The sequence below is a fragment of the Cyanistes caeruleus genome, chromosome 5 (genome assembly GCF_971803275.1).
Source record: "Cyanistes caeruleus chromosome 5, bCyaCae1.hap1.1, whole genome shotgun sequence".
Taxonomy (NCBI): domain Eukaryota; kingdom Metazoa; phylum Chordata; class Aves; order Passeriformes; family Paridae; genus Cyanistes; species Cyanistes caeruleus.
Genome location: NC_141705.1, coordinates 3,093,824 through 3,115,695, shown reverse-complemented (window position 1 = coordinate 3,115,695; position 21,872 = coordinate 3,093,824). Strand labels below are relative to the sequence as shown.

At 58.2% G+C, this 21,872-nt stretch overlaps 4 protein-coding genes and 2 long non-coding RNA genes across 8 annotated transcripts in view; 4 read left to right on the top strand and 2 right to left on the bottom strand.

The window, feature by feature from the left end:
* PTPRA (protein tyrosine phosphatase receptor type A) overlaps positions 1 to 4,249 on the top strand; it is a 113,718-nt gene extending 109,469 nt beyond the window's left edge. For both annotated transcript variants that reach the window (XM_086889718.1, XM_086889719.1), the window contains 6 exons: positions 429 to 505; positions 1,783 to 1,917; positions 2,156 to 2,281; positions 2,610 to 2,761; positions 2,983 to 3,118; positions 3,758 to 4,249. In XM_086889718.1, the coding sequence (XP_086745844.1) occupies positions 429 to 505; positions 1,783 to 1,917; positions 2,156 to 2,281; positions 2,610 to 2,761; positions 2,983 to 3,118; positions 3,758 to 3,832 (701 nt within the window). In that variant the 3' untranslated portion in view covers positions 3,833 to 4,249. The remainder of the gene's footprint in view (positions 1 to 428; positions 506 to 1,782; positions 1,918 to 2,155; positions 2,282 to 2,609; positions 2,762 to 2,982; positions 3,119 to 3,757) is intronic.
* A 5,136-nt stretch (positions 4,250 to 9,385) lies between these two features.
* Positions 9,386 to 12,377, top strand: MRPS26 (mitochondrial ribosomal protein S26). Its single transcript, XM_086889717.1, has 4 exons — positions 9,386 to 9,664; positions 10,187 to 10,324; positions 11,406 to 11,529; positions 11,760 to 12,377. The coding sequence occupies exons 1-4, from the start codon at positions 9,402 to 9,404 to the stop codon at positions 11,889 to 11,891; spliced, it is 657 nt and encodes a 218-aa protein (XP_086745843.1). The 5' UTR covers positions 9,386 to 9,401; the 3' UTR covers positions 11,892 to 12,377.
* A 43-nt stretch (positions 12,378 to 12,420) lies between these two features.
* Positions 12,421 to 13,986, bottom strand: LOC111929120 (neurophysin 1-like). Its single transcript, XM_023926632.2, has 3 exons — positions 13,812 to 13,986; positions 13,529 to 13,730; positions 12,421 to 12,886 (listed from the first exon to the last, which is right to left on the bottom strand). The coding sequence occupies exons 1-3, from the start codon at positions 13,929 to 13,931 to the stop codon at positions 12,837 to 12,839; spliced, it is 372 nt and encodes a 123-aa protein (XP_023782400.1). The 5' UTR covers positions 13,932 to 13,986; the 3' UTR covers positions 12,421 to 12,836.
* A 1,688-nt stretch (positions 13,987 to 15,674) lies between these two features.
* LOC111929178 (uncharacterized) lies at positions 15,675 to 16,240 on the top strand. 2 transcript variants are annotated; one of them, XR_002864556.2, is made up of 3 exons: positions 15,675 to 15,706; positions 15,914 to 15,979; positions 16,154 to 16,240. It is a non-coding gene; the product is annotated as an uncharacterized LOC111929178 (long non-coding RNA). The 2 variants fall into 2 exon arrangements; XR_002864558.2 differs by having other exon boundaries at positions 15,911 to 15,979.
* Positions 16,227 to 18,897, bottom strand: LOC147652860 (vasotocin-neurophysin VT). The gene is made up of 3 exons (XM_086890212.1): positions 18,307 to 18,897; positions 17,118 to 17,319; positions 16,227 to 16,487 (listed from the first exon to the last, which is right to left on the bottom strand). The coding sequence occupies exons 1-3, from the start codon at positions 18,424 to 18,426 to the stop codon at positions 16,318 to 16,320; spliced, it is 492 nt and encodes a 163-aa protein (XP_086746338.1). The 5' UTR covers positions 18,427 to 18,897; the 3' UTR covers positions 16,227 to 16,317.
* An 838-nt stretch (positions 18,898 to 19,735) lies between these two features.
* LOC111929122 (uncharacterized) lies at positions 19,736 to 20,933 on the top strand. Its single transcript, XR_002864533.2, has 2 exons — positions 19,736 to 19,825; positions 20,251 to 20,933. It is a non-coding gene; the product is annotated as an uncharacterized LOC111929122 (long non-coding RNA).
* Positions 20,934 to 21,872: the final 939 nt, after the last annotated feature.

Sequence of the window (21,872 nt, the reverse complement as noted above, 5' to 3'; positions counted from 1 at the left end):
TCTCATCCCTGTCCATCAACACCTGCAGGGAGGCTGCAGAGGGACAGAGCCAGGCTCTGCCAGCGGTGGCCAGGGACAGGACAGGGGGCTGTGGGCACACACTGCCCACAGGAGGGTCCCTGTGAACACCAGGGAACACGTTCTGCTGGGGGGGTCACCAGCTGCTGACACAGGTTGTCCAGGGGTGTTGTGGAGTCTCCTTCCTTGGAAATACTCAGACTTTGTCTGGACACAGATGGGCAGCCAGGCCTGTGTGACCCTCTCTGCTGGTTTCTGCTGCCAAGACTTTCTGCCTCGAGGGGAAGGGAGTCCCAGTGCTGAGCAGCTCATTTTCTTGGAGAGCTCAGCATCCCTTTCTTCTGCCCCAAAGCAGGGCATGGCAGAGGGTGGAGCTGACTGTCCTCTCAGATCATTTTCTTCTGTTCCAGATGAGTTCAACAGAGTAATCATTCCAGTGAAGAGAGGGGAAGAGAACACAGACTATGTAAACGCTTCCTTCATTGATGTGAGTCTGATCTTTTTTCCATCTTCTCTCAATGGAAACCACCTCATGCTGCTTCTTTTGGGAAGAATTTATCCCAAACACTCCTTCTGTGGGTTTTGTACAGCTCCCTTGAGGTGCCTTTTCTTTGTGCCACTGGATGGTGCTGGTTTCTTTCTCCAGGAAACCCCTGGGGTATATCCAGCTCCTTGTGGGAGAGGAGAGCTGGAGCCTGAGCAGAGCTTCCAAATCCTGGGCTCACTTCTGTCCCTCTGGGCTCCGCTGGTGGCTGTGGAGAACGGATCCACGTATCCATGGAAATGCACAGCAGTGCCCATTTGGTCAGAAAACATCCACCACATTAGATCAGGGAGCAATACACGATCCCAAAACCTTGGAGAGGAGCCAGGTCAATCCCATTTCACCTGTCTGGGTGGCAGCAGGAGGCGAGGCAGGGAGGTTAAGTGCTGTCCTCACGCCGAGGAGGAGATGAGTGATTGCACATCCTTCTCTCCTGAGCAATCCTGTTGACTCCAGGGAGACATCTCGGCTGGGTATTGATCTCCATGCCACTGCTGGCCAAGTGACAGACCCTGATCTTTTCCCAATTTCTGCTTTCATCTCCTAATGACACGGAGCTTTTTTTTCCCCAAAAAAGCAATCACTGACTTTTCCCACTAAATCCAGTTTATTCCCAGTTCTAACATCCCTAATTAATTGCTCCCTGAAATCTCCTTTGCTGGGTCCCTGCTGTGGCTGCAGGAGCAGCTGCCTTGTTGTGCATCCAGACCAGAAAGCTTCCATGGCACGTAAGCAATTTGGGCTGAGGATTCAATTTCCTGCCTCTGCTGAACTTTGCTTAAGTGACGAACTCCAAATGACGAAGCATCTGCAGTCACAGTCTGCAGGGAGGGCACAGGGGAGTCAGAGGGGTCTGGAAACACAAACTTTGTGGCTGTGGAAGAGCCAGAGGCAGATCCAGCCTTCCTGATGGTTTTCATGGATCATAAAATGGTCTGTGTTTGGAAGGGACCTTAAAGATCATCTAGATCCCTTTAGTTTTGCTTGCGTCTGCCAAAAATCCCCAATAAAAATCGTACCCGGAATACCTGGAGCTAAAGCAAAGCTCTGCTGCAGCACTCAGAGCTTGCAATGTTGCTTAGGTGTGCTAGAAACCCAAATGGGTAGAGCCAGGTGTGTGTGGGGAATATGATCCTCCCAAAACTGAACTGAGCTTGGCAGGCCAGCCGTGTCCGAGAGATTCCTCCTGCAGCTCCACTGACCCCGTTCCCAAATTGCAGGGTTATCGCCAGAAGGATTCCTACATCGCCAGCCAAGGGCCGCTGCAGCACACGATAGAGGACTTCTGGAGGATGATCTGGGAGTGGAAATCCTGCTCCATAGTGATGCTAACAGAGCTGGAGGAGAGAGGCCAGGTAAGCTCCCGGGATCAGCTGCGTTAAACACCAGGGAAATAAAGAAATGAATGGCAGGAGTTTGGAATGGGATGAGCCTTAAGGTCCCTTCCAACCCAAACCAGTCTGTGATTCTGGGAGTTTGTGAAGCCTGTGGGATCCCACCTGGTGTTGGGCAGCTGCCAGAAGATTCTTCTGTCCAAACCCTCGGGATAAATACGGGTTCCTCACGCTGTGTGCTCCTGTGGTGCTTCCTCAGGAGAAGTGTGCCCAGTACTGGCCGTCCGACGGCTCCGTGTCCTACGGGGACATCACGGTGGAGCTGAAGAAAGAGGAGGAGTGTGAGAGCTACACGGTGCGGGACCTGCTGGTGACCAACACCAGGGTAAGAGCCTGGCTGCTCCCTCTGGCTGCTCCTGGCTTTCACTTGCTGCTGCTCCCTCAGCTCCCCGTTGTCCCAAAGGGATTTTATCCCTGTGTCCCTGCCTCTGAGAGCCGCTGTCCTGCTGCTCCCTCCTCAGCCATCCCCTCTGTTCTGCTGCCCTCACCGCCAGGCCTCCCTCCTGCTCCCCATTCCCCACGCTTTCCCTGCTCCATGCCCTGGGAACGCCACTCCTCCTGCAGGGATCGTTATCCCAAAGCCCCGAGCCCGTGGGTTCCTCGCTCCAGATCCCTCACCAGCTGCCTGACCTCGAGCCGTGCCCTCCCCACAGGAAAACAAGAGCCGGCAGATCCGGCAGTTCCACTTCCACGGCTGGCCAGAGGTTGGGATCCCCGGGGACGGGAAGGGGATGATCAACATCATCGCAGCGGTGCAGAAGCAGCAGCAGCAGTCTGGCAACCACCCCATCACTGTGCACTGCAGGTAAAGCCTGCCTGGAGCGGCTGGGCCACCCCTCCCAGGGGATCTGCCCCACCAGGAGCTTGGGAGATGGTCAGAATCCCAAAGCATGTCCTGGATAAGCTGGGAGAGGCTGGGGCAGGACTGGCTGCTCCAGTTCTCCAGCGCTTCCCGTGTGGATCATCCCCTGGGCAAACAGGGGCAGGCCAGGGGCTTTCCCTCACCCCCTGGTTTCTCTTTCCCAGTGCTGGAGCAGGAAGAACGGGCACCTTCTGTGCGCTGAGCACTGTCCTGGAGAGGGTAAAGGCAGAGGCCATCCTCGACGTCTTTCAGACAGTCAAGAGTTTAAGACTACAGAGGCCACACATGGTGCAGACACTGGTAGGTGCCTCCTGCCCCACCAGAACCTCAGCAAGGACGGGCTGGGGGCTCAGAGTTGAGCAAAAACCTCTTTGATTCAAGGTTTTCACTCTCCATGACAGAGGGAGTGAGGGAAGATGTGGGTTCATCATCCCTGGAAGTGTCCAGGGCCAGGCTGGACAGGGTTTGGAGCAATCTGGGATAGTGGAAGGCTGGAGAAAGCTCATCCTGGAGGTTCCTTCCACCCCAAACCATTCTAGGACCTGTGATTCTAATTTGATTTGATCCCCTTCCTCTTGTTAAGGCATCAAATGCCTTTCAAGCACTGACAGAAGTTGTAGGAACCTCCTTGGAGACATCCTCAGCCCCATGAGTGGGCTGAAACACCTGGAAAAGTGTCCTGGAGTGGCTGTGGAACCCTGCACTTTGGCAGGGTTGGGTGAGGTCTTGCAAGAGAGGTTTGCTCAGGGTTTTCAAAGAAAAGTCTTTTGGGATCCAAGCAGAACCTCAGAGAGGGAAGGGGAAAGCAGAGTTTCTTTCCCCTTGAGCGTTTGGGGGTCACAAGGAGGTGGGACCTGCTCTGGACACTGACCAAGCATCAGGAGCCGTCTCAGGTGTGGATTTTCCTGATCTAATGCTGTTCTCCCCCAAATCCCACAGGAACAGTACGAATTCTGCTACAAGGTGGTGCAGGAATACATCGACGCCTTCTCAGACTACGCCAACTTCAAGTGAAGAAAAACAGGAACAAAAATCCACACCCACCCACCCCCTCAAAACAAATGACAGAAGAGTTGCCTTCTTTAATATTTTGTAATATTCTGTTTGTTAATATACCCCCCCAAACAAAAAAAACAAAACAAAACAAAACTATGTGTATATATCTTAACTGTTTTAGAGGTTGGTACCATAAGCTTCATATTAGCTGGAGATTTTATATGTAGCAAAAGTGTTAGTGCAGATACTGTTGGCTCCTTTTTTTCCAATGTTTTATTGGGGAATTAAATAGCGTGATGTTTGGATTAATATTGTCATACCATCTCTCTTCTGGAGAGTTGATACAGGCTGTTATTTTGTTTGTAAATCTTTTTTCTTTTTTTTTTTTTTTTTTCTTGAGGGAGTAAAGCCTTTTTAAAAAAAAAAAAAAAAAAAGGAAAGAAAGATATCTTGGATCTCATCTGAAAAAAAAAAAAACAAACCCAAACCCCACCCAACCCCACCAGCACAAGCTTTTCCAAACCTGCAGGGAAATGGTTTCACATTTTTCTGCTGGTCAGCTCTTAAAAAAAAAAAAAAAATAAGGAGAAAAAAAAAAAAGCTCATTCTGTGTGTGTGTTTATATATAAATACCCTCATTTTTGTACCAAAAGGTAAAGACCTTCCTCCCTCAGGGTCAGGCCACCATGTGCTGCTGGTTTGGAAACTGTAATTACCACACAGCAGTGCCCAAATGTTGGGATTTCGACCCCAAAAACGCAAACCCCAGGAAAACAAAAGGATTTTTTCCTGCCTGAAGGAAAGGTCTGTGTGTTTGGAGCTGGATTTTAGAGCAGGGGTTGGGGTTGGTGCTCTGGCCCTGAGCTGAGGGTGATCACGGTGGCCCTGCCATCCCTGCTGGGGCTCTCTGGAGCAGGTGAGCTCCATCCCCAGCTGCTCCAGGGAATGACAGATGGTTTTTCCTGGCATCCTGAGATCAGAGAATGGAGGAACAGTTTAGGGTGGACCTCATAGAATATCCAATTTCACCTCTACCATGGCAGGGACACCTTCCACTATCCCAGGCTGCTCCAAGCACCATCCAGCCTGGCCCTGGCCACTTGCAGGGATCCAGGGGCAGCCACAGCTTCTCCTCCTCACCCTGACAGGGAAGGATTTCTCCCAAAAAACTCCAGACCTGCTTTCTTTCAAGAAGAATCCAAAGGGACAAGAAATACCCTGAGGTCCAGGGGTGCAGCACTTGTATATTAGGAAAAAAAAACCAAAAAAAAAAAGGTTAATATGGTTGATATTAATATTTTTTCTTATAAAGAGGAAGCACCTTCCTTGCTCCTCCTGCAGTCAGGGGCACCAGGCTAACGAGGGGAGCTCCATCCCCACTGCAGGCACTGGGAGAACTGGTTTGGAGCAGAGGTTTCACCCCAAAAGTTTCTCTGGACTCTCCAAACAGTGATGGGGAGCACAGGGTGGGTGGCACGGCCCAGGAATATTGACAGGTCTGCCCAGGGCTGTCCTAGACTCAGGGTGTGGGGTTGAAATCTAGGAAATTACAAGTTAAAACAGCCCATGGGATACTCTGACTGTATCCCAAGTTTTTTCAGCTTTTTCCATCCAGGGAAGATTCACAGGGGTGTTCAGTGGAGGCACACAGGGGACATCCTCAGCCACACGAAACACCCCCAAAATTTGCTTTGCTGCTGCCATCATCCCCACTCCATCACCTGGTACCCCTCTTGAGCCCCAGCATCACCCCACTGCTAATAAATTCCAACTCCTAAATTTTGGGGGCTTTGAGCCAAGGCTGTCAGTCACACTCAGAAACAAATGTGGTGACCCCAAAGAAATGGGGACCCTCCTTGAACAGGGGGGCTTCATCTGTCCCCACAGATGCTCCACCCAGGAACACGGGCCACCCCAACAAGTCCCTCCATCCCACTCCTCCCTGGTGCTCTCAAGGAGTTTTCCCCCTTTTTTCTTCATTCCTGGAATCCCAGGGGGCCTGGAGAAGTTTTGGGGTTTGGGGAGCTGCCTTGAACTTTTGCCACAGCATCTGCCCTGGCCCCATCCTGCATCCAACTGCAAATATCAGAGAGATGAGCAGCTGCTGGACATAATCCAGGGCCAGATCCTGCCTAAATCCCCTTCCTGAGCTCTGCCACATGCCCTGAGCTGGGAGCTGTGGGTTCCATGGCCATTGCCAGCATCCAGCCCCAGTTTGGGGGTGACAAGTCTGAAATGGGGGGAGAACCGGGGAAATGGGGGCTGGGGTGGGTAGGGAAACTGAGGCACGGGAAGTTTGCTCCCCTCCTTTCAACAAGAGCATCCCTGGATCTGCAGAGGGGCCATGTGGATCCATCCCTTTCCCAGCTGCCAGGAAATGGGAAATGAGCCCATTCTGGGGGGTCCCCAGCCCTGGGTGATGGAGAATCCCCAAAACCCGAGGGGATTTGGGGGGGAAGGAGGGGCTGGGCACCGGCACGGGGAGGCCGGTGCCATCAGCGAGGTCACGGTCCCCCGTGGGAACGGTGGCCAGGCCGACGTCATTGTCACCGAGCCCTTCAAATAGCGCTGCCCACCCAGCTGGCCACTGCTCCAGCCCCGGCCACTGCTCCAGCCCCGGCCCCGGCCACTGCTCCGGCCCCGGTCACCGCTCCAGCCCCGGCCCCCGGTCACTGCTCCGGCCCCGGTCACCGCTCCAGCCCTGGTCACCGCTCCAGCCCTGGTCACCCCTCCGGTCACCTCCACCACCGGCACCTGCCCGCCCAGGTGAGGCTGCCCGGCCCCGGGATGGGCCCTGGGATGGGGGGTCCTGCTTGCCCCAAATCACACCCCAATGGGGGGCTGCAGGGACTGTCCGTGCTAGATCCAAGCTCCACCCCGGGGTGCTGAGCCCCTCCGGCTTCTACAGCCCCCAAGGGAACCCAGAGGTGCTCGTTCCCTCTGGATCTGCACCCCAAACGCACCCCAAAGAGATGCTGGCTCATCCCTCCAGCATCTGCATCCCAAACCCACCCCAGCAGCACCCAAGGGTGTTCATCCCCCCCACTCCATCCCTCCAGCATCTGCATCCCAAACCCACCCCAGCAGCACCCAAGGGTGTTCATCCCCCCCACTCCATCCCTCCAGCATCTTCATCCCAAACCCACCCCAGCAGCACCCAAGGGTGTTCATCCCCCCACTCCATCCCTCCCACTCAACCCCTGAGGTTCTGCTGGACCCAAACCACCCCGGGCAGCGCCCCCGGGGGTGTCCCCGGAGCGGATACCGGAGGGACAGGGTGCTGTGTCCCCGCAGCCCCCCGGCCATGGCACCCCGAGGGTCGCTGCTGCTGCTGGCGCTGCTGCTGAGCTGCGCCCTGCCCCGCGGCCGCGGCCAGCACTGGTCCCACGGCTGGTACCCGGGGGGCAAGCGGGACCTCCGGACCCCCAGCAACCCCCAGGTAGGGTGTCCCCCGCGGCTCATCCCCCTCCAGGTCATTCCCTTCCCTCCCGGGGTGATTCCCACCCAGCCCGGCTATGTGCCCGGGGTTTGTGCCCCCTTCATCCCCCGGGGTAAAAACCTCCTTCTTCTGGATTTATAATCCTTCTGGGATTCCCCCCCGAGGCAGACTGCTCCAAATTATCCTCCCTGGATTATACCCCCTGGAAATGATGTCCCCGATTATCTCGAGTTCTTGGATTTATCCCCGCCCCAGATTAAACCCCACTCCCTGCTTTATCATCCCCACGGGCTACAATCCCCCCAGGTTATCCCCCTGCCTGAATTATCCGGATTTATCATCCGGATAAAGCCCCCAGGTTATCCCCCTGCCTGAATTATCCGGATTTATCATCCCCACGGGCTACAATCCCCCCAGGTTATTCCCTTGCCTGAATTATCCGGATTTATCATCTGGATAAAACCCCCAGGTTATCCCTCTCCCTGAATTATCCGGATTTATCACCCCCACGGGCTATAATCCCCCCAGGTTATCCCTCTCCCTGAATTATCTGGATTTATCACCCCCACGGGCTACAATCCCCCCCAGGTTATCCCTCTCCCTGAATTATCCGGATTTATCACCCCCACGGGCTACAATCCCCCCTGAATTATCCCCCCCCCTCCAGATTATCCCCTTTTCCAGCGGTTATTTTCCCCACGGATTTACCTTCCTCCCCGAAACCCCCGCAGTTTACCCACCCCGGAGTTCTCGGGGTGATCCCCCCATCCCGGCTGGTTTTCCCCCACGGGTGTCCCCCTTTCTGCCCCTCCCGCAGGTCCCGTCCCCTCTCGGGCGCTGCCGTCCCCTCCCGTGTCCCCTCCGGAGGGCAGAGCCGCTGCCGGTGAGCGGGAACGGGGCCGGGGGGTCCTGGGGGGGTCCCCGGGACCGGGACTGACCGGTGCCCCCCGACCCACGCGGGACCGAGCCGGGACCCCCCCGCGGGGAATAAAGGGGCTGGGGGGATTTGTGTGCAGTGATGGTGATGGGGGGACCCGCGGGGGGCTCGGGGTGGCACGTGTCCCATGGTGTCCCTTAGGGATGCCATCTGTCCCGTGGGGGGGATTGGTGTCCCCAGGGGGGCTCTGTCTCCTGGGGGTGCTGTGGCCCGGGGGGGCTGCGCTGTTCCTTGGCATGGGGGTCGGGAGTGGCGGTGTCCGATGCCAGGGGACTGTGTCCTTTGGGGTGCCGCGTGTCGTGGGTGGCTGTTCCCTGGGGGGATCCCTGTTCCCTGGGGTATTCCCTGTTCCATAGGGGTATTCCCTGTTCCTTAGGGGGGTTCCCCTGTCCCTTAGGGGTATTCCCTGTTCCCTGGGGGGATCCCTGTTCCTGGGGTATTCCCTGTTCCCTGGGGGGATCCCCTGTTCCCTGGGGTATTCCCTGTTCCTTAGGGGTATTCTCTGTTCCCTGGGGGGATCCCTGTTCCTTAGGGGTGTTCTCTGTTCCCTGGGGGGATCCCCTGTTCCTTAGGGGTATTCCCTGTTCCTTAGGGGTATTCCCTGTTCCCTGGGGGGATCCCTGTTCCTTAGGGGTATTCCCTGTTCCTTAGGGGTATTCTCTGTTCCCTGGGGGGATCCCCTGTTCCTTAGGGGGCCGTGTCCGGCAGGGGTTCTGCGTTCCGTGTCCTGTGTCCGTGGGGGTGGCAGCTTCACAAGGTGGGGGGGGGTTTCTGCCCCATGTGTGTCCCGGTCCCGTGGGGGTCTCTGCCCCGCTGGTGTCCCTGTCCGTGTGTCCCACGGCTGTCCCTGTCCCCTGCAGGGTGTCCCTGTCCCACTGGTGTCCCCGTCCCCTGCAGGCTGTTCCTGCCACACTGGTGTCCCTGTCCCTTGCAGGGTGTCCCTGTCCCACGGCTGTCCCTGTCCCCTGCAGGCTGTTCCTGCCCCACTGGTGTCCCTGTCCCCTGCAGGGTGTCCCTGTCCCACTGGTGTCCCTGTCCCCTGGAGGGTGTCCCTGTCCCACTCGTGTCCGTGTCCGTGTCTCTGTCCCCCTCCCCTCCCCGCCTCCATTTCCCATCAGGCCCCGCTCCCTCCTCCCTTCCCGTGGCGCCGCGCGCGCGCGCGCCCGCGCCGTGACGTCATTCCTGCGCCGTGACGTCACTGCGGCGCCGCCATGCTGCCGGCGCTGAGGCGCTGCCGCCCGGGGCCCGTCCCGCTGCCGGCCCTGGCGGCCGCGCTGGGGCCCGGCCCCTTCCCGGGGCTCTGTCCCGGCTGGTCCCCGCGGGCGGTGCCGGCGCGGGGCCGCAAGACCCGGCACGACCCCCCCGCCAAGTCCAAGGCGGGCCGGGTGAAGATGCCGCCGCCCGTGGACCCCGAGGAGCTGCTGGTGGTGCAGGAGCGGTACCGGCAGCACCGGCTGGTGCTCAGCGCCCTCCGGTATGGGAGGGGACGGAGATGGGGTTGTGGGGCAGGTCCGGGTTGGGCTGTGGCGATGGAGATGGGGGGGCTGGTGTGGGGCACAGGAGTGTTGGGGGGCTGCTGTGGGGCTTGGCTATGGGGTGGGAAGCTGGATGTGGGGCTGTGAGGCAGGGGAGTGTCGAGCTTGTGGCCATTTGGAGCTGCTGTGAGGGACAGGGCTGGCTCTGGGGCAGGGCGCTGGTTGTGGGGCAGGGGAGAGTTGGGTCAGGCCACTTTGTGACAGGAGCAGGTAGATCCTGGGACACCAGGGGGTAGGGGAGGGTGGTGGGGCTTGGACTGATAAGGGGCAGGGGAGGGTCAGGGTGGTGGGACTGGGGAGGTTCAGGGTGCTGGGACTGGGGGCACTGTGGGGCAGAGGTGGGTCAGGGTGCTGGGACTGGGGGCACTGTGGGACAGGGGAAGGTCAGGGTGCTGGGACTGGGGGCAGTGTGGGACAGGGTTGTGGGGCAGGAGCTCATTGCCCTCCTCTGCTCCTGACAGGGCAGAGTTCAGGGCTGAGGTGCTGCAGAAGAAGCAGGAGGAGCGCCTGGCTGCCGAGGGCTCTGTGGAGGAGCTGGAGGAGCACCGGCGCCTGATGGCCTGGAACGACGAGGAGAACGCCCGGCAGCGGGCACGCAGGTCAGCAGGGCCAGGGAGACACTGCCCTGCCCGGCTGTGACTTCTGCTCAGGCAGAAATGGACTCACAGTCTGGTCTAATATTTACAGAGGAGCTTGGGCAGGGTCAGTCTGGGCTGGGTTAGGGGCTGGGTTAGGAGCTGGTTCATGGCCAGGCCCAGAGACTGGTGGGGAATGGTCACATCCAGTCACCAGTGGTGTCCCCAGGGATCAGGGCTGGGCCCAGCCCTGTTTAGCGTCTTTGTTGATGATCTGGGTGAGAGGATCAAGTTCACCATTAGCACATTCGCAGATGACACCAAGCTGGGTGTGTGGATCTGCTGCAGGGCAGGAGGGCTCTGCACAGGGACCTGCACAGGCTGGACCCAGGGGCTGAACCCAAGGATTTGAAGTTTAACAACACCAAGTGTGGGGTCCTGCACTTTGGGCACAACAACCCCTGCGTGCTCCAGGCTGGGGACAGAGTGGCTGGACAGCAGCCAGGCAGAAAGAGACCTGGGGCATGGATGGACAGCAGGGTGGGCATGAGCCAGCAGAGTGCCCAGGTGGCCAAGAAAGCCAATGGCTCCTGGCCTGGATTGGGAATGGTGTGGCCAGCAGGAGCAGGGAAGGGATTCTTCCCCTGGTGAGGCCACACCTCAAATGCTGTGTCCAGTTCTGGGCCCCTCAGTTTAGGATGGATGTTGAGATGCTGGAGAATGTCCAGTGAAAAGCAACAAAGCTGGGGAAGGGTCTGGGACACAAGTCCTGGTAGGAGCAACTGGGGGGGCTCAGCCTGGGCAAAAGGGGGCTCAAGGGAGACCTTGTCATTCTCCACAACTTCCTGACAGGGGGGTGCAGCCAGGATGGGTCAGGATCTGCTCCCTGGGAGCAGAGGACAAGAGGACGCAGCCTTTTCCACCCTAATTGATTCTGTGATTCTGGGAAATCCTGACCTTTTAAAATAAATCTGTCTGTGCAGCTATTGTGGTTCCTGTGCCTTTTGCTGCTGAGGGCAAAGTCAAGGTGCTCTGGGCAGCCTCCTGCTCTCCTGTGGGTGGGATGTGTCACCTCATCCATCAGATTTTCCTTTCTGTCTGGCAGAGAGGAGAGATTCAGGAAAGAAGAGGAGGAGCAGAAGAGGAGGAAGTTAGAGATTGCGGAGAAACGGGCCAGGAAAATGGAGGCTTTCCTGGAGGAGAAGGAGAAGGAGGTTCTCCAGCTGCAGGTAAGAGCAGCTGGTGCCTCCTGGGAACCAGGCTGCCAGAATTCCCTGCCAGGGAGCCATGTGGAAGCCGTGGGCTTGTTTTCCACAGATTTTTCAGTTGGCAGCTGGGAATGCAAGCGTCGGCACCTTCCAGGGGTGTTGACAGCGCGTGGATGGGAGACAGCTCGAGCCAGAACTCTGGGAACAGGGTGGGATAATCCTAAGGGGATAATCCTTGTCCTTTGGTTCAGGAGGAAGCCAAAAACTTCATCACCCCCGAGAACCTGGAGGCACGGATCGAGGAGTGCCTGGACAACCCACGCAACTACAACTTCGCCATCGACAAGGACGGGCGGATCGTCAAACGCACGGTGCTGTCCTAGCAGCCCTGGCATGGGGCTCCTGGCCTGGCTTGTGTCCAGGGGCCCCCCCAGACAACACAGATCCTTCTTTGAATGTATAAATCCACAACAGGAGTGGTGGAGAAGGGCCACGGATCTGGCTGTGCTGCTACCAAAGGGTTAATGCCTGCGGGAGAGGGGGGGTGAGGGGAAACTTGGAGGCTCCAGCAGCCTGGCTCAGCCCTGTTGCTGTGCCTGTGATCCCACCTCCCACGTGTTTGGATCCCTCCTGCCTTCACACAGCATGTGGGGAGGAGCAGGAGCGGTCCTGAGACAGAGCCTGGCTCTGAGCTCCCCGCTGTCAGCTCCTCTGGATGCTTCCAAAGGCAAACGAGGGCTGAATGAATTTGTGGGAAACACTGACCTTCCCTTTTTTTGTTGTTGGGGGAAGGAATTAATTGTAATTCACATTTTAAACCGTCCTTTGCACATCTCTTGGTGTGGCTGAATAAGAAAATGTCTGAATGATCCAGGATTTCTGGTGTCTCCTTATTCCTCCCTTCAGGCTTTATTTATTCATCACCTGGAGCTGAAGGTGTAGAAAAAAATGATAATGACTGTGGGTGTTCTGGGTCGTTGGGGGTCTTGCAGGCTGTCAGCCTTGTCCTAAAATAATCTGGTTTTGGGCTGCCCAGCGTTGAGCATGGAGTGTGCTGTGGTTCAGCCATGGTCTGCAGGTCCCCCTCCCTCCCTCAGTTAATTGACCTGAAATCCTCACTTTTTACCTCCACTTTTCCCTAAAAGTGTCTTCTCCCGAGCCTGCCCCTCAACCAGGCGAGCACACAAAACTCATAGAGTTCTGTCTGGGTGGTTTTTCTGTCCAAGTTTTATTTCTAATGAAGCTCATCACTTCAGTCTGAGTCACAGCCTGGGCTGGGGCTGGGACAGTGATGGATGTGGGATCCTGTGGATTCTCTGCCGGGTGGGCTACACAAACAGCATCTCCTGGTCACAGGACGAGTCAGTGCCACAGCCCTCTGAGGGGAGAGAGGGGGGAGTGTGGTGTGAAACCAGGCAGCACCAACCAGACCCCAGGGACCCCCAAAAATGGGCCCCAGAGACCCCCAAAAACAGCCCTCAGAGATCTCTGAACCAGCCCCCAGAAATCCCCAAAAACAGCCCCCAGAGATCTCTGAACCAGCCCCAGGGACCCCCAAAAACAACCCCCAGAGAACCCCAAAAACAACCCCCAGATACCCCCAAAACCAGCCCCCAGGGACCCCCTGGCACTGGGGTTTAGTGAGCTCATGTTCACTCCATTCTCCGATGCTTCCCGGGATTTATAGCAGGATTTCTGGTAGTTCGATTCAGGGAGGAGGGTGGAATTTTGAGAAAAACGGGAGCAGGAGGGAATGTGGGTCTTGCACTTGCTCGGCCCCCATAATTTGTTGGTCCCTGCTTCCCTCCCACCCCAACCCCTCGCGGTCTCATCCCTTCCCCGGGGTCTGGATAGGGCATGGAGCGTGCTCTGTTTGTCACAGCCATGGGTGGGTACACGCGTGGGACACGGACAATCCCTTGGGCACCCTCCCCTCTCCCCCTGCTCTGTAAAAGCCTGAATTCCCTCCCGGCTGTGCGGGGGCTCATGCAGGAACCCCGGGATGCCGTGCCGCGCTCACCGGTGCTGCAGCAGATGCCGGGAGCGGCGCAGCTCCCTCCGGAGCCGCAGGCTTTGTGTCCCGACTCGCAGGGGGTGGGTAGGAAGTTTTCCTCCTGGCAGCGCAGCGTTTCCGAGGTGCCGATGTAGCAGCCCAGCTCCTCCCCGCAGCAGATGTTGGGCCCGAAGCAGTGGCCCTTGTTCCGGGGACCGCAGGGCAGGCACTGCTCGGGGGAACAGGGGGGAAGAAGGTTGGGAGAAGGGAAGGATGGGGTTGGGAGTGCTCCGAGCCCTCCAGGACCCACCTTCCTGATGTCCATGTCCAGCACAGCGCGTTTGCCCCCGATGGGGCAGTTCTGGATGTAGCAAGCGGAGGAGAGAGCCAGGAGCCCCAGGAGGCAGAGGGCCAGAGCCTTGCAGGACATAGCGGCGGGACGGGGGATTTTTGGCTGCTCATCCCAACCGCTGGCCCTGTTTTTATAGTCCTGGCTCCTGCTTAGGGATTCTGGCACCGGCGTCACCCGTGTTCCTTAAAAACCACAAGGCATTGCTTCCCACAGCAGAGGGCTCAGCTAATAGCCAGAGGTCGAGGACGTGAGGTCAAGGACAAGGTGTTGGTTTTCTCCTCCGTGATGAGTCCGGCGGTGACGGGGACGTGTGGAGGTTGTGGATGGAGCAGGATGAACGTGTGGAGGTTGTGGATGGAGCAGGATGAACGTGTGGAGGTTGTGGATGGAGCAGGATGAACGTGTGGTGGTTGTGGATGGAGTCTGGGGCTTGGGGCCCCTCTCCACTGGCCACTTGAGGCTGCTGAGGTGTGGTGTGTCCCGTTGGGAACCTCTCTGGCACGGAGAGGGTAGGGATGAAGGAAGGCAGCTGCAGGTGGGATGTGTCCACCCAGGAGCCCGGTGAGAGGGGTGTGTGCTTCCCTTGGCTTCAAATCCCTCTGGGTGGGAGGAAGCGATGCCCTGTCCTGTGGGATCATCCATGGGATCTGGGGTGGGGAATGTTGGCCCTGTCCACCCCTCTGTTCCTGGCCTTTGGGGCTCAGCACTGGGCTCATCCCGCTCTGGGACGATGATGACACCCGTCCACTCACCCGTGTTCATCAAAACAGCCACGTGAGAACACCAAACCTCCTGGGAAAAAGCCTAAAATCCCAAATTTCCCCACTGCTTCTCCTTGGAGGTGCACACAGGGATTGAATGTGGTGTCCTGAGCCACATCACCAGCAGACAAAACTCCTCCCCGAGAATCAGCGCCGAGGATGAGGCCGAAGGCTGACGCAACCGCCCAGGGTCCTGCTCACCCCAGCCCTTTGCCTTCCTTATCCCAATTAGGAGCTCCCCAGCTTGAATAAATTTCCCTGCTGAAGACAAAACTTGACGTCCACTGAGATCATTACCCTGCACTGGCATAATTGGGAATTAGGCAGCCCAGAGCCGGACAGCCGTGACCTTTTCCTGTCCCTCTGCCTTGCTTCGAAATCCACCACTTAGCGCGAGGGCAGCCAGGTCCCTGTCACCCACCCGGGGTCAGTCCCAGACCCTGGACACGAGGCAGGCACTGGGATCCATGGGAATGGGGTGGAAATGGGGCTCAGCACCCGCTGTGTGCTGTCCCAGCAGCTCAGCTCCACCTGCAGCACAGGGTGGAGGGAGGGAATTGTCACCCCAGAGCCCTGCAGGATGTGTCTCAGGCAGACAAGTGGGGAGGAAACCCGCTTATCAGTCCCTGCTGCTTTTTGGGGACTCGGTTTTTGCCTCATTTTGAGGTGTTCATCAGATGGAGCATTCCCAGCTCAGCCACAAACACCAGGTGCTGCAGGAATGTTGGGGGTTCACATCCTGCATTTTGGAAAAGTCCGAGAGCTGGAGCTGGGCTGAAAGCCCAAATCCCTCATCCCAGATTGGAGTCCCCCACCCCACGCTGGTGTCACCCTTTTCCCAATGATTTTGGGGTGCTTTGGGGTTGGACCCCTCCCCAGGGCTGGGATAAGGGCTGGCTGTGGGAAGCAGACCCTGGATCAATCCTGCATCCCCTGCAGGGTGCGGGGAGCCGCAGGATGGATCCTGCCGGTGTCAGGGAGCTCCACCTCCCCGGAGGTGCCACCTCCCTCAGGGACAGTATAAAGGACGAGCTGTCCCCTGTGCTGTGGCCAGTCCCAGCCCGGAGAGTCTCGGAGCAAGGACCCTGCAGGGTAAGAGAGCTGGGAGAGGGTTGGGATATCGGTACCCCAAATTTCGGGGGGTGGCTGTGGGATAATGGGCACTGATCCTCCCTGTCGGTGTCCAGAGGGGATGGGGAAAGATGAGCCCTGGAGGAGGTCTTTGGAGCTGGAACTCCAAACCTCTCTGCTCTTGAGGGGGTTTGGGTGCTTTTCCTTACTTTTTATCATTTTTAGTAGATGCTTTGCTGATTCCTGAAGGCAGTGAGGCCCCGAATCTGCCCCAAAGAGGGGCTCGGCCACGAGGTAACGTGATGGTGGCACATCCCAGCTGTCCCCACTCTCCTGGGGGTGCTCTGGGGCTCCTGGGGGACACTCGATGGCCAGATCCCAAATCCCAGCTCTGCCTGAGCTCCTTCCCCTGGGAGCCACAAGGATGGGGCCAAACCCAGCCAAACCTCCGTGGGGATTTGGGAACAGGAGATCCTCCAACACCCCCATCCTGAGCCCCTGGAGCCCCACGAGCCACCCCCAGTGCCCAGGACGAGGCCACCACAGTGCACGAGGACTTTTATTGGGTCTCGTATGTACAGAGCCGGGCTGGGGGCGTGGGGCAGGGCAGGGGGGACTCCCCAAGGGCTGGCTCAGAGCAGGGGGTGCTTGCCCTGCTGCTGCTGCCGGTTTGCCAAGTGCATGAGCTTGAGGAGCAGATCTCCGGCCGAGCCATCCAGCACCGTCAGGTTCTTCTCCTCCGCCGCCTCCTGAGCGCTGTCGCTGCCCTCGTCCAGGCAGGCGGTGTCCATGGAGCACGTCTCTGCCGCAGGGAGCAAAAGGCGGCGATGGAACAGGTTATTTGGGATCATCAGGGGTTGTTTGGGGAAGGGGTTGGTGGCAGTCAGGGGCCCCGCACTGTTCGTGCTCTGGTTTTGTCTCTGCCCTTAAGCGGGGAGCGGGGCTGGATTTTCTGGAACTTCAGGGGGGTCGTGCTGGCCAGGAAAAACTCATGGTGGGTCAGGAAGGAGCCCCGAGCCCAGTCCTTTAGAATCAGAATGGTTTGGGTGGGAAGGGACCTTCAAAGACCATCTTGTCCCACTCTGCCCAGGGCAGGGACACTTCCACTGTCCCAGGCTGCTCCAAACCCCAATGTCCAGCCTGGCCTTGGGCACTTCCAGGGGCAGCCACAGCTTCTCTGGGCACCCTGTGCCAGGGCCTCCCCACCCTCACAGGGAACAATTCCTTCCTTCCAGTCAGCCTGAATCCAACCATCCCCAAACCATCTCCGAATGGCGCCAACACCGCTTCCACTCCGTGCCTCAGTTTCCCCCCGCTACGACCAAACCACACCACCATAGAAGCGTTACCTGAAGAGTTCTTCCCCTGGCCACCCCTCCATGCTCCCCACCCACCCCAAGCTGCCCGTGTCCGGTGTCCGCGGCCCGGTTACCGGCGGTGCAGCAGATGCCGGGCGCGGCGCAGCGGCCCCCGGCCCCGCAGGGCTGCCCGCCGGCCTGGCAGGGGGAGGGCAGGTAATCCTCCTCGGAGCAGCGCCGTGTCTCCGCCGTGCCCAGGTAGCAGCCCAGCTCCGCTCCGCAGCAGATGCCGGGCCCGAAGCAGTTCCCTCTGTTGCCGGGGCCGCAGGGCATGCACTGCGGGGAGGAGCTGCCTCAGTGCCCGCACCCCAAAAATCCCCTCCGCACCCCAAAAATCCCCTCCGCACCCCAAAAATCCCCTCCGCACCCCAAAAATCCCCTCCGCACCCCAAAAATCCCCTCCGCACCCCCTGCTAATAGAAACCCCTACGGAAACGCCCCGCTGTGTATGGAAAGCGGCTCCCCACCAGCCCCTCTTCCAGCTCCTGGACACCTTGTGTCCCCGCTTTGGGGTGTCCCCACCGTGACCTCGCTGTCCCCTCTCCACGCTCTGTCCTGTCCCGCTCCCCCCAGCCCCGCAGGACGCTCTGCTGTGGCCAAGCCCGAGCCTCTCCTCGAGGTGCCAGCAGCACTTCGGAGCGCTCACTGTCCCACCACTGCCCCATCACCCGCCCTTGGCCGTGTCCCCCAGAATCCCCCCAGAATCCCCCCAGAATCCCCCCAGAATCCCCCAGGATCCCCCCAGAATCCCCCCAGAATCCCCCAGGATCCCCCCAGAATCCCCCCAGAATCCCCCCAGAATCCCCCCAGAATCCCCCCAGAATCCCCCAGAATCCCCCCAGAATCCCCCAGAATCCCCCCAGAATCCCCCAGAATCCCCCCAGAATCCCCCAGGATCCCCCCAGAATCCCCCCAGAATCCCCCAGAATCCCCCCAGAATCCCCCCAGAATCCCCCCAGAATCCCCCCAGGATCCCCCCAGAATCCCCCAGAATCCCCCAGAATCCCCCCAGAATCCCCCCAGAATCCCCCCAGAATCCCCCCAGAATCCCCCCAGAATCCCCCCAGAATCCCCCCAGGATCCCCCCAGAATCCCCCAGAATCCCCCCAGAATCCCCCCAGAATCCCCCCAGAATCCCCCCAGGATCCCCCCAAAGCCGCCGTGCTGCGGGGAGCCCTCGGTAGCGGCGGGTGTCGGGGAGCGGAGCACCCAGCGAGCCCCTCCCGCAGCTCCGAGCCGGGGCCCGGGGCGCCCGTCCCGTACCTGCCGCAGGGCTGTGTCGGCCAGAGCCCGCTTGCCGCCCCGGGGGCAGTTCTGGATGTAGCAGGCGGAGGACAAGGCGAGGAGGCAGAGGAAGGAGAGGGGCAGCGAAGGCTCTGCCATGGTGCAGGGTGCCCGCGGCCGTGCCAGGGGAAGCTGCTCCAGCTGCGTCTGGCCCCGTGCTGAGAGAGCTGCTATTTATGCTGCCATCACCCCTTCCCAGGGGAGGAGGAGGAGGAAGAAGAGGGATGGGTTGGGTTTTTTTGTTGTTTTTCCTTTTTTCTTTTTTTTTTTTTTTTCCCCAAATCGCATCCAAGCAAATCTGTAATTGAGATGATTCAGTGCAGCAGCACTCGGGGCTGGTGAATCCCACCCTTGGCTGCTCCGAGGGGCACGGCTCGGCCCGGGGATGTGCTTGGGAAGGGGCTCTGGATGGGCTGGGGGTGGATCCAGGGAGAGGCGCTCCAGAAGGTGCTGGTTTGGGGAGGTTTGTGGGTTTGGAAGATGCTGGCTGGGGAGGGATGTGGGTTGGGTGACAGATGTTCATTCAGGAGATGTGGTTTTGGGAAGGATGCAGATTTTGGGAAGGGTGCTGGCTTGGGGGGTGATGCTGGTTTGGGAAAGAAGGAGATTTTGGGAAGGGTGCTGGCTTGGGGGGTGATGCTGGTTTGGGATGGATGTGGATTTTGGGAGACATGCTGGTTTCAGAGATTTGCTGGTCTGGGAGCAACACTAATTTTGGGAGGGATAAGGGTTTGGAAGGTGCTGCTTTAGAGAAGGCTGTTTATTTGGAGGATTCTGATTTGGGATTGATGCTGGTTTGGAAAGGGTGCAGATTTTGGGAAGGGATGCTGGCCTGAAGGGATGCTGGTTTGGGAAGTGGTGTTTGTTTGGAGCATGCTGGTCCAGGAGGGATGCTGGTTTAGGGAGGGATGCTGGTTTGGGGATGCTGGTTTAGGGAGGGATGCTGGTTTGGGGATGCTGGTTTAGGGAGGGATGCTGGTTTGGGGATGCTGGTTTAGGGAGGGATGCTGATTTGAGGATGCTGATTTAGGGAGGGATGCTGCTTTGGGGATGCTGACTTGACTGATGCTGCTCTGGGACGGGATATTGGAGGGGAGTGATGGGGTTGGGGCTGGGAGAGAACCCCAGGTGCAAAAAACCACCCCAAAACTCAGGGGCTGGGCTGCAGCACCGGGGTTCAGGGCAGGACCCTGTCCCCAAAGTGATCCATCAGTGCCACCCATGGCTCTCCTGCCTCTTCCCCCTCTTCTCCAACAAACCAGAAGGCACAGAAACCAGCAGGAGAGGGGGAGACCAAAAGAAAAGGCACCTTTGGGCTTGGCACCAGCACACTCGTGTCACCCATGGGCTGTCAAAAGCATCCACACAGGAAAAACACCACCAGGAACCCCCTGCCCCACCCAGCCACGAATATTCCTGTTCCCAAATCCCTTTTCCAGCTACACCGAGGGCAACCTCAGCAACGTGAAATCAATATGCAGAGAGGAATCCGGTGCCTGTGAGTATCCACCCTCTCTTTCTCCCCCTAAAAAAGGCTGGGACTGGCTCACAGTGATCAGGAGAGGTTTGTTTGGGAGAGGCTGGGAGGGGGATGGACAATGTGGGGGTGCTGCCAGCTGTGGTTCCACCTCTGGACTGGTTTTATCCTTTATTCACCTTCACATAAGTTGGAGAATTGAGGCAGAGAACCATAAAAATCAGCCTGGACATCACTCGGGATGGTTAACATGTTTTTCCCCTGCCCCTCACTAGTTTCCCTCATTTTCTCCCCGTCATTAACATCCCTTTTCTGCTGGACAAACACTCCAGCCCCGGTTAGAGTGAGGGGAATTCCACCCTGGGTGGGGAAGGGGCTGCTCTGCTCGAGCATCCCAAAGGAATCCCACTGCAATCCTCCCTGGAAAACCTTTGTGTTTGTTTCAGAGTGCTTTGAAAAGCTCCACAGGAAGCAGGGAGCAATGCTGGAGGGGGGCAGAGCACGGCTTTGCCCCCCCCGGGGAAACTGAGGCACGCAGGGGAGCATTTTATGGATCAGTGCTGGGGGAGTCCCAGCTCCTGCCGTGTGATTTTGGAGCACGGACCAAGCCGGGAGTGACAGACCTGGGCTCTGGGGCTTCTGCTGGGTAAACTGAGGGCGATTTCCCCCCCTCACGGGGGGCTGAAGGTGGCCACAGCCCCTGACTCAGCTCGCCCTGGGACCGAGGGAGCGGCGAGTTCCCAGATTTGCCCCGTGACGCTGAATCAGCCCCGCGGGGCAGCCCTGGGGGATTTAATGACCGCTATCATTAGCACCAGCCTCGATTCCCCATCCAAACCCATCCCTGCACAGCGGGAGCCCAAACCCACTTGCGTTGCAGGGCCGAGGAGGACGCAAAAGCCCTCGGCTGGGAAAACTTTTCTTTAAAAGAACCCCAAATGTCAGCTCTAAATTGGGTGTTACGCGCTCGTGCTCCGTCTCTTCATTACTGTATCGTAAAATTACATTAGGCAGGAACGATCTGCATTCAAATGACTCTGTGTCTGGAATGATAACGCAGGAATATGAGATTAAAATGTAATTATGCTCTTTAAAGTCAAGGAAGGTTAATAAAATGTTTTTCCAAGTTGCAGAGGCTCCGCAGCCGCAACGCAGAATCACTTACGGGAATCAAGGGGAGGATGAGGTGGGAACGGGGAGGGGAAAATGGGTAGAAAACACAAAAAGGGGGTTTTGAGGAGGGAAATACTGGGGTCACCTGGGGTGATAAGTGAACGCAGGGGAATGGGATTCCCAGGGGTAGGCAGAGCCAGCCCTGCTGGGCTGTGATGCTCCCTGGTACCCGGGGTACCCATCCCACATCCTGCTCCCGACACAGAGTCCTGCCCCAAATCCTCCAGCAGCAGCCCCAGGGTCCCTTCTCTGTGTCTCCAGCACCGAATTTGCTCTGCCAGGTCCCTGCCCTTCCCCAGGCCCTTCCCCGGAGGATGCCCCTTGGTTAGTGCTGATCTAACAGCACTCCAGGGTGTGGCCGTGCCCTGGCATCCATCAAAGGCTTCACCTGCGCTGGGAATGGGGCAGCGCCCCCAGATCTGCCCCTTTGCTCAGCCAAAATGCGGCCCCAGCTCTTGCAGACACCAGCAAAGGGGCTGGGGCTGCCAGAGGGGCTCAGCCATGGAATCTTTGAGGTTGGAAAAGCTCTCCAAGATCACCGAGTCCAACAGTTCCCCCAGCACTGCCAAGGCCACCAACAATCCGTGTCCCCGAGTGCCACATCCACACAGCTTTTAAATCCCTCCAGGGGTGGGGACTCCAGCACTGCCCTGGGCAGCTGTGCCAGGGCTGGACACCCTTTCCATGAAAAAAATCTTCCCAAATATCCAATCTGAACCTCCCCCTTCCTTCATTAACAGCGGGAGCTTCGTTAGCTCTGGAGCCCCCAAGGAGGTTTGTGAGCCCTTCTGGAGGCAGGGAAGGGATGGAGGTGATGGAGCTTGGCTGCAGCACACAGAGCTCCCAGTGCCAAAGTTCAGCTGGGATAGATGAGAGGGGCAACATCCAAACCAGA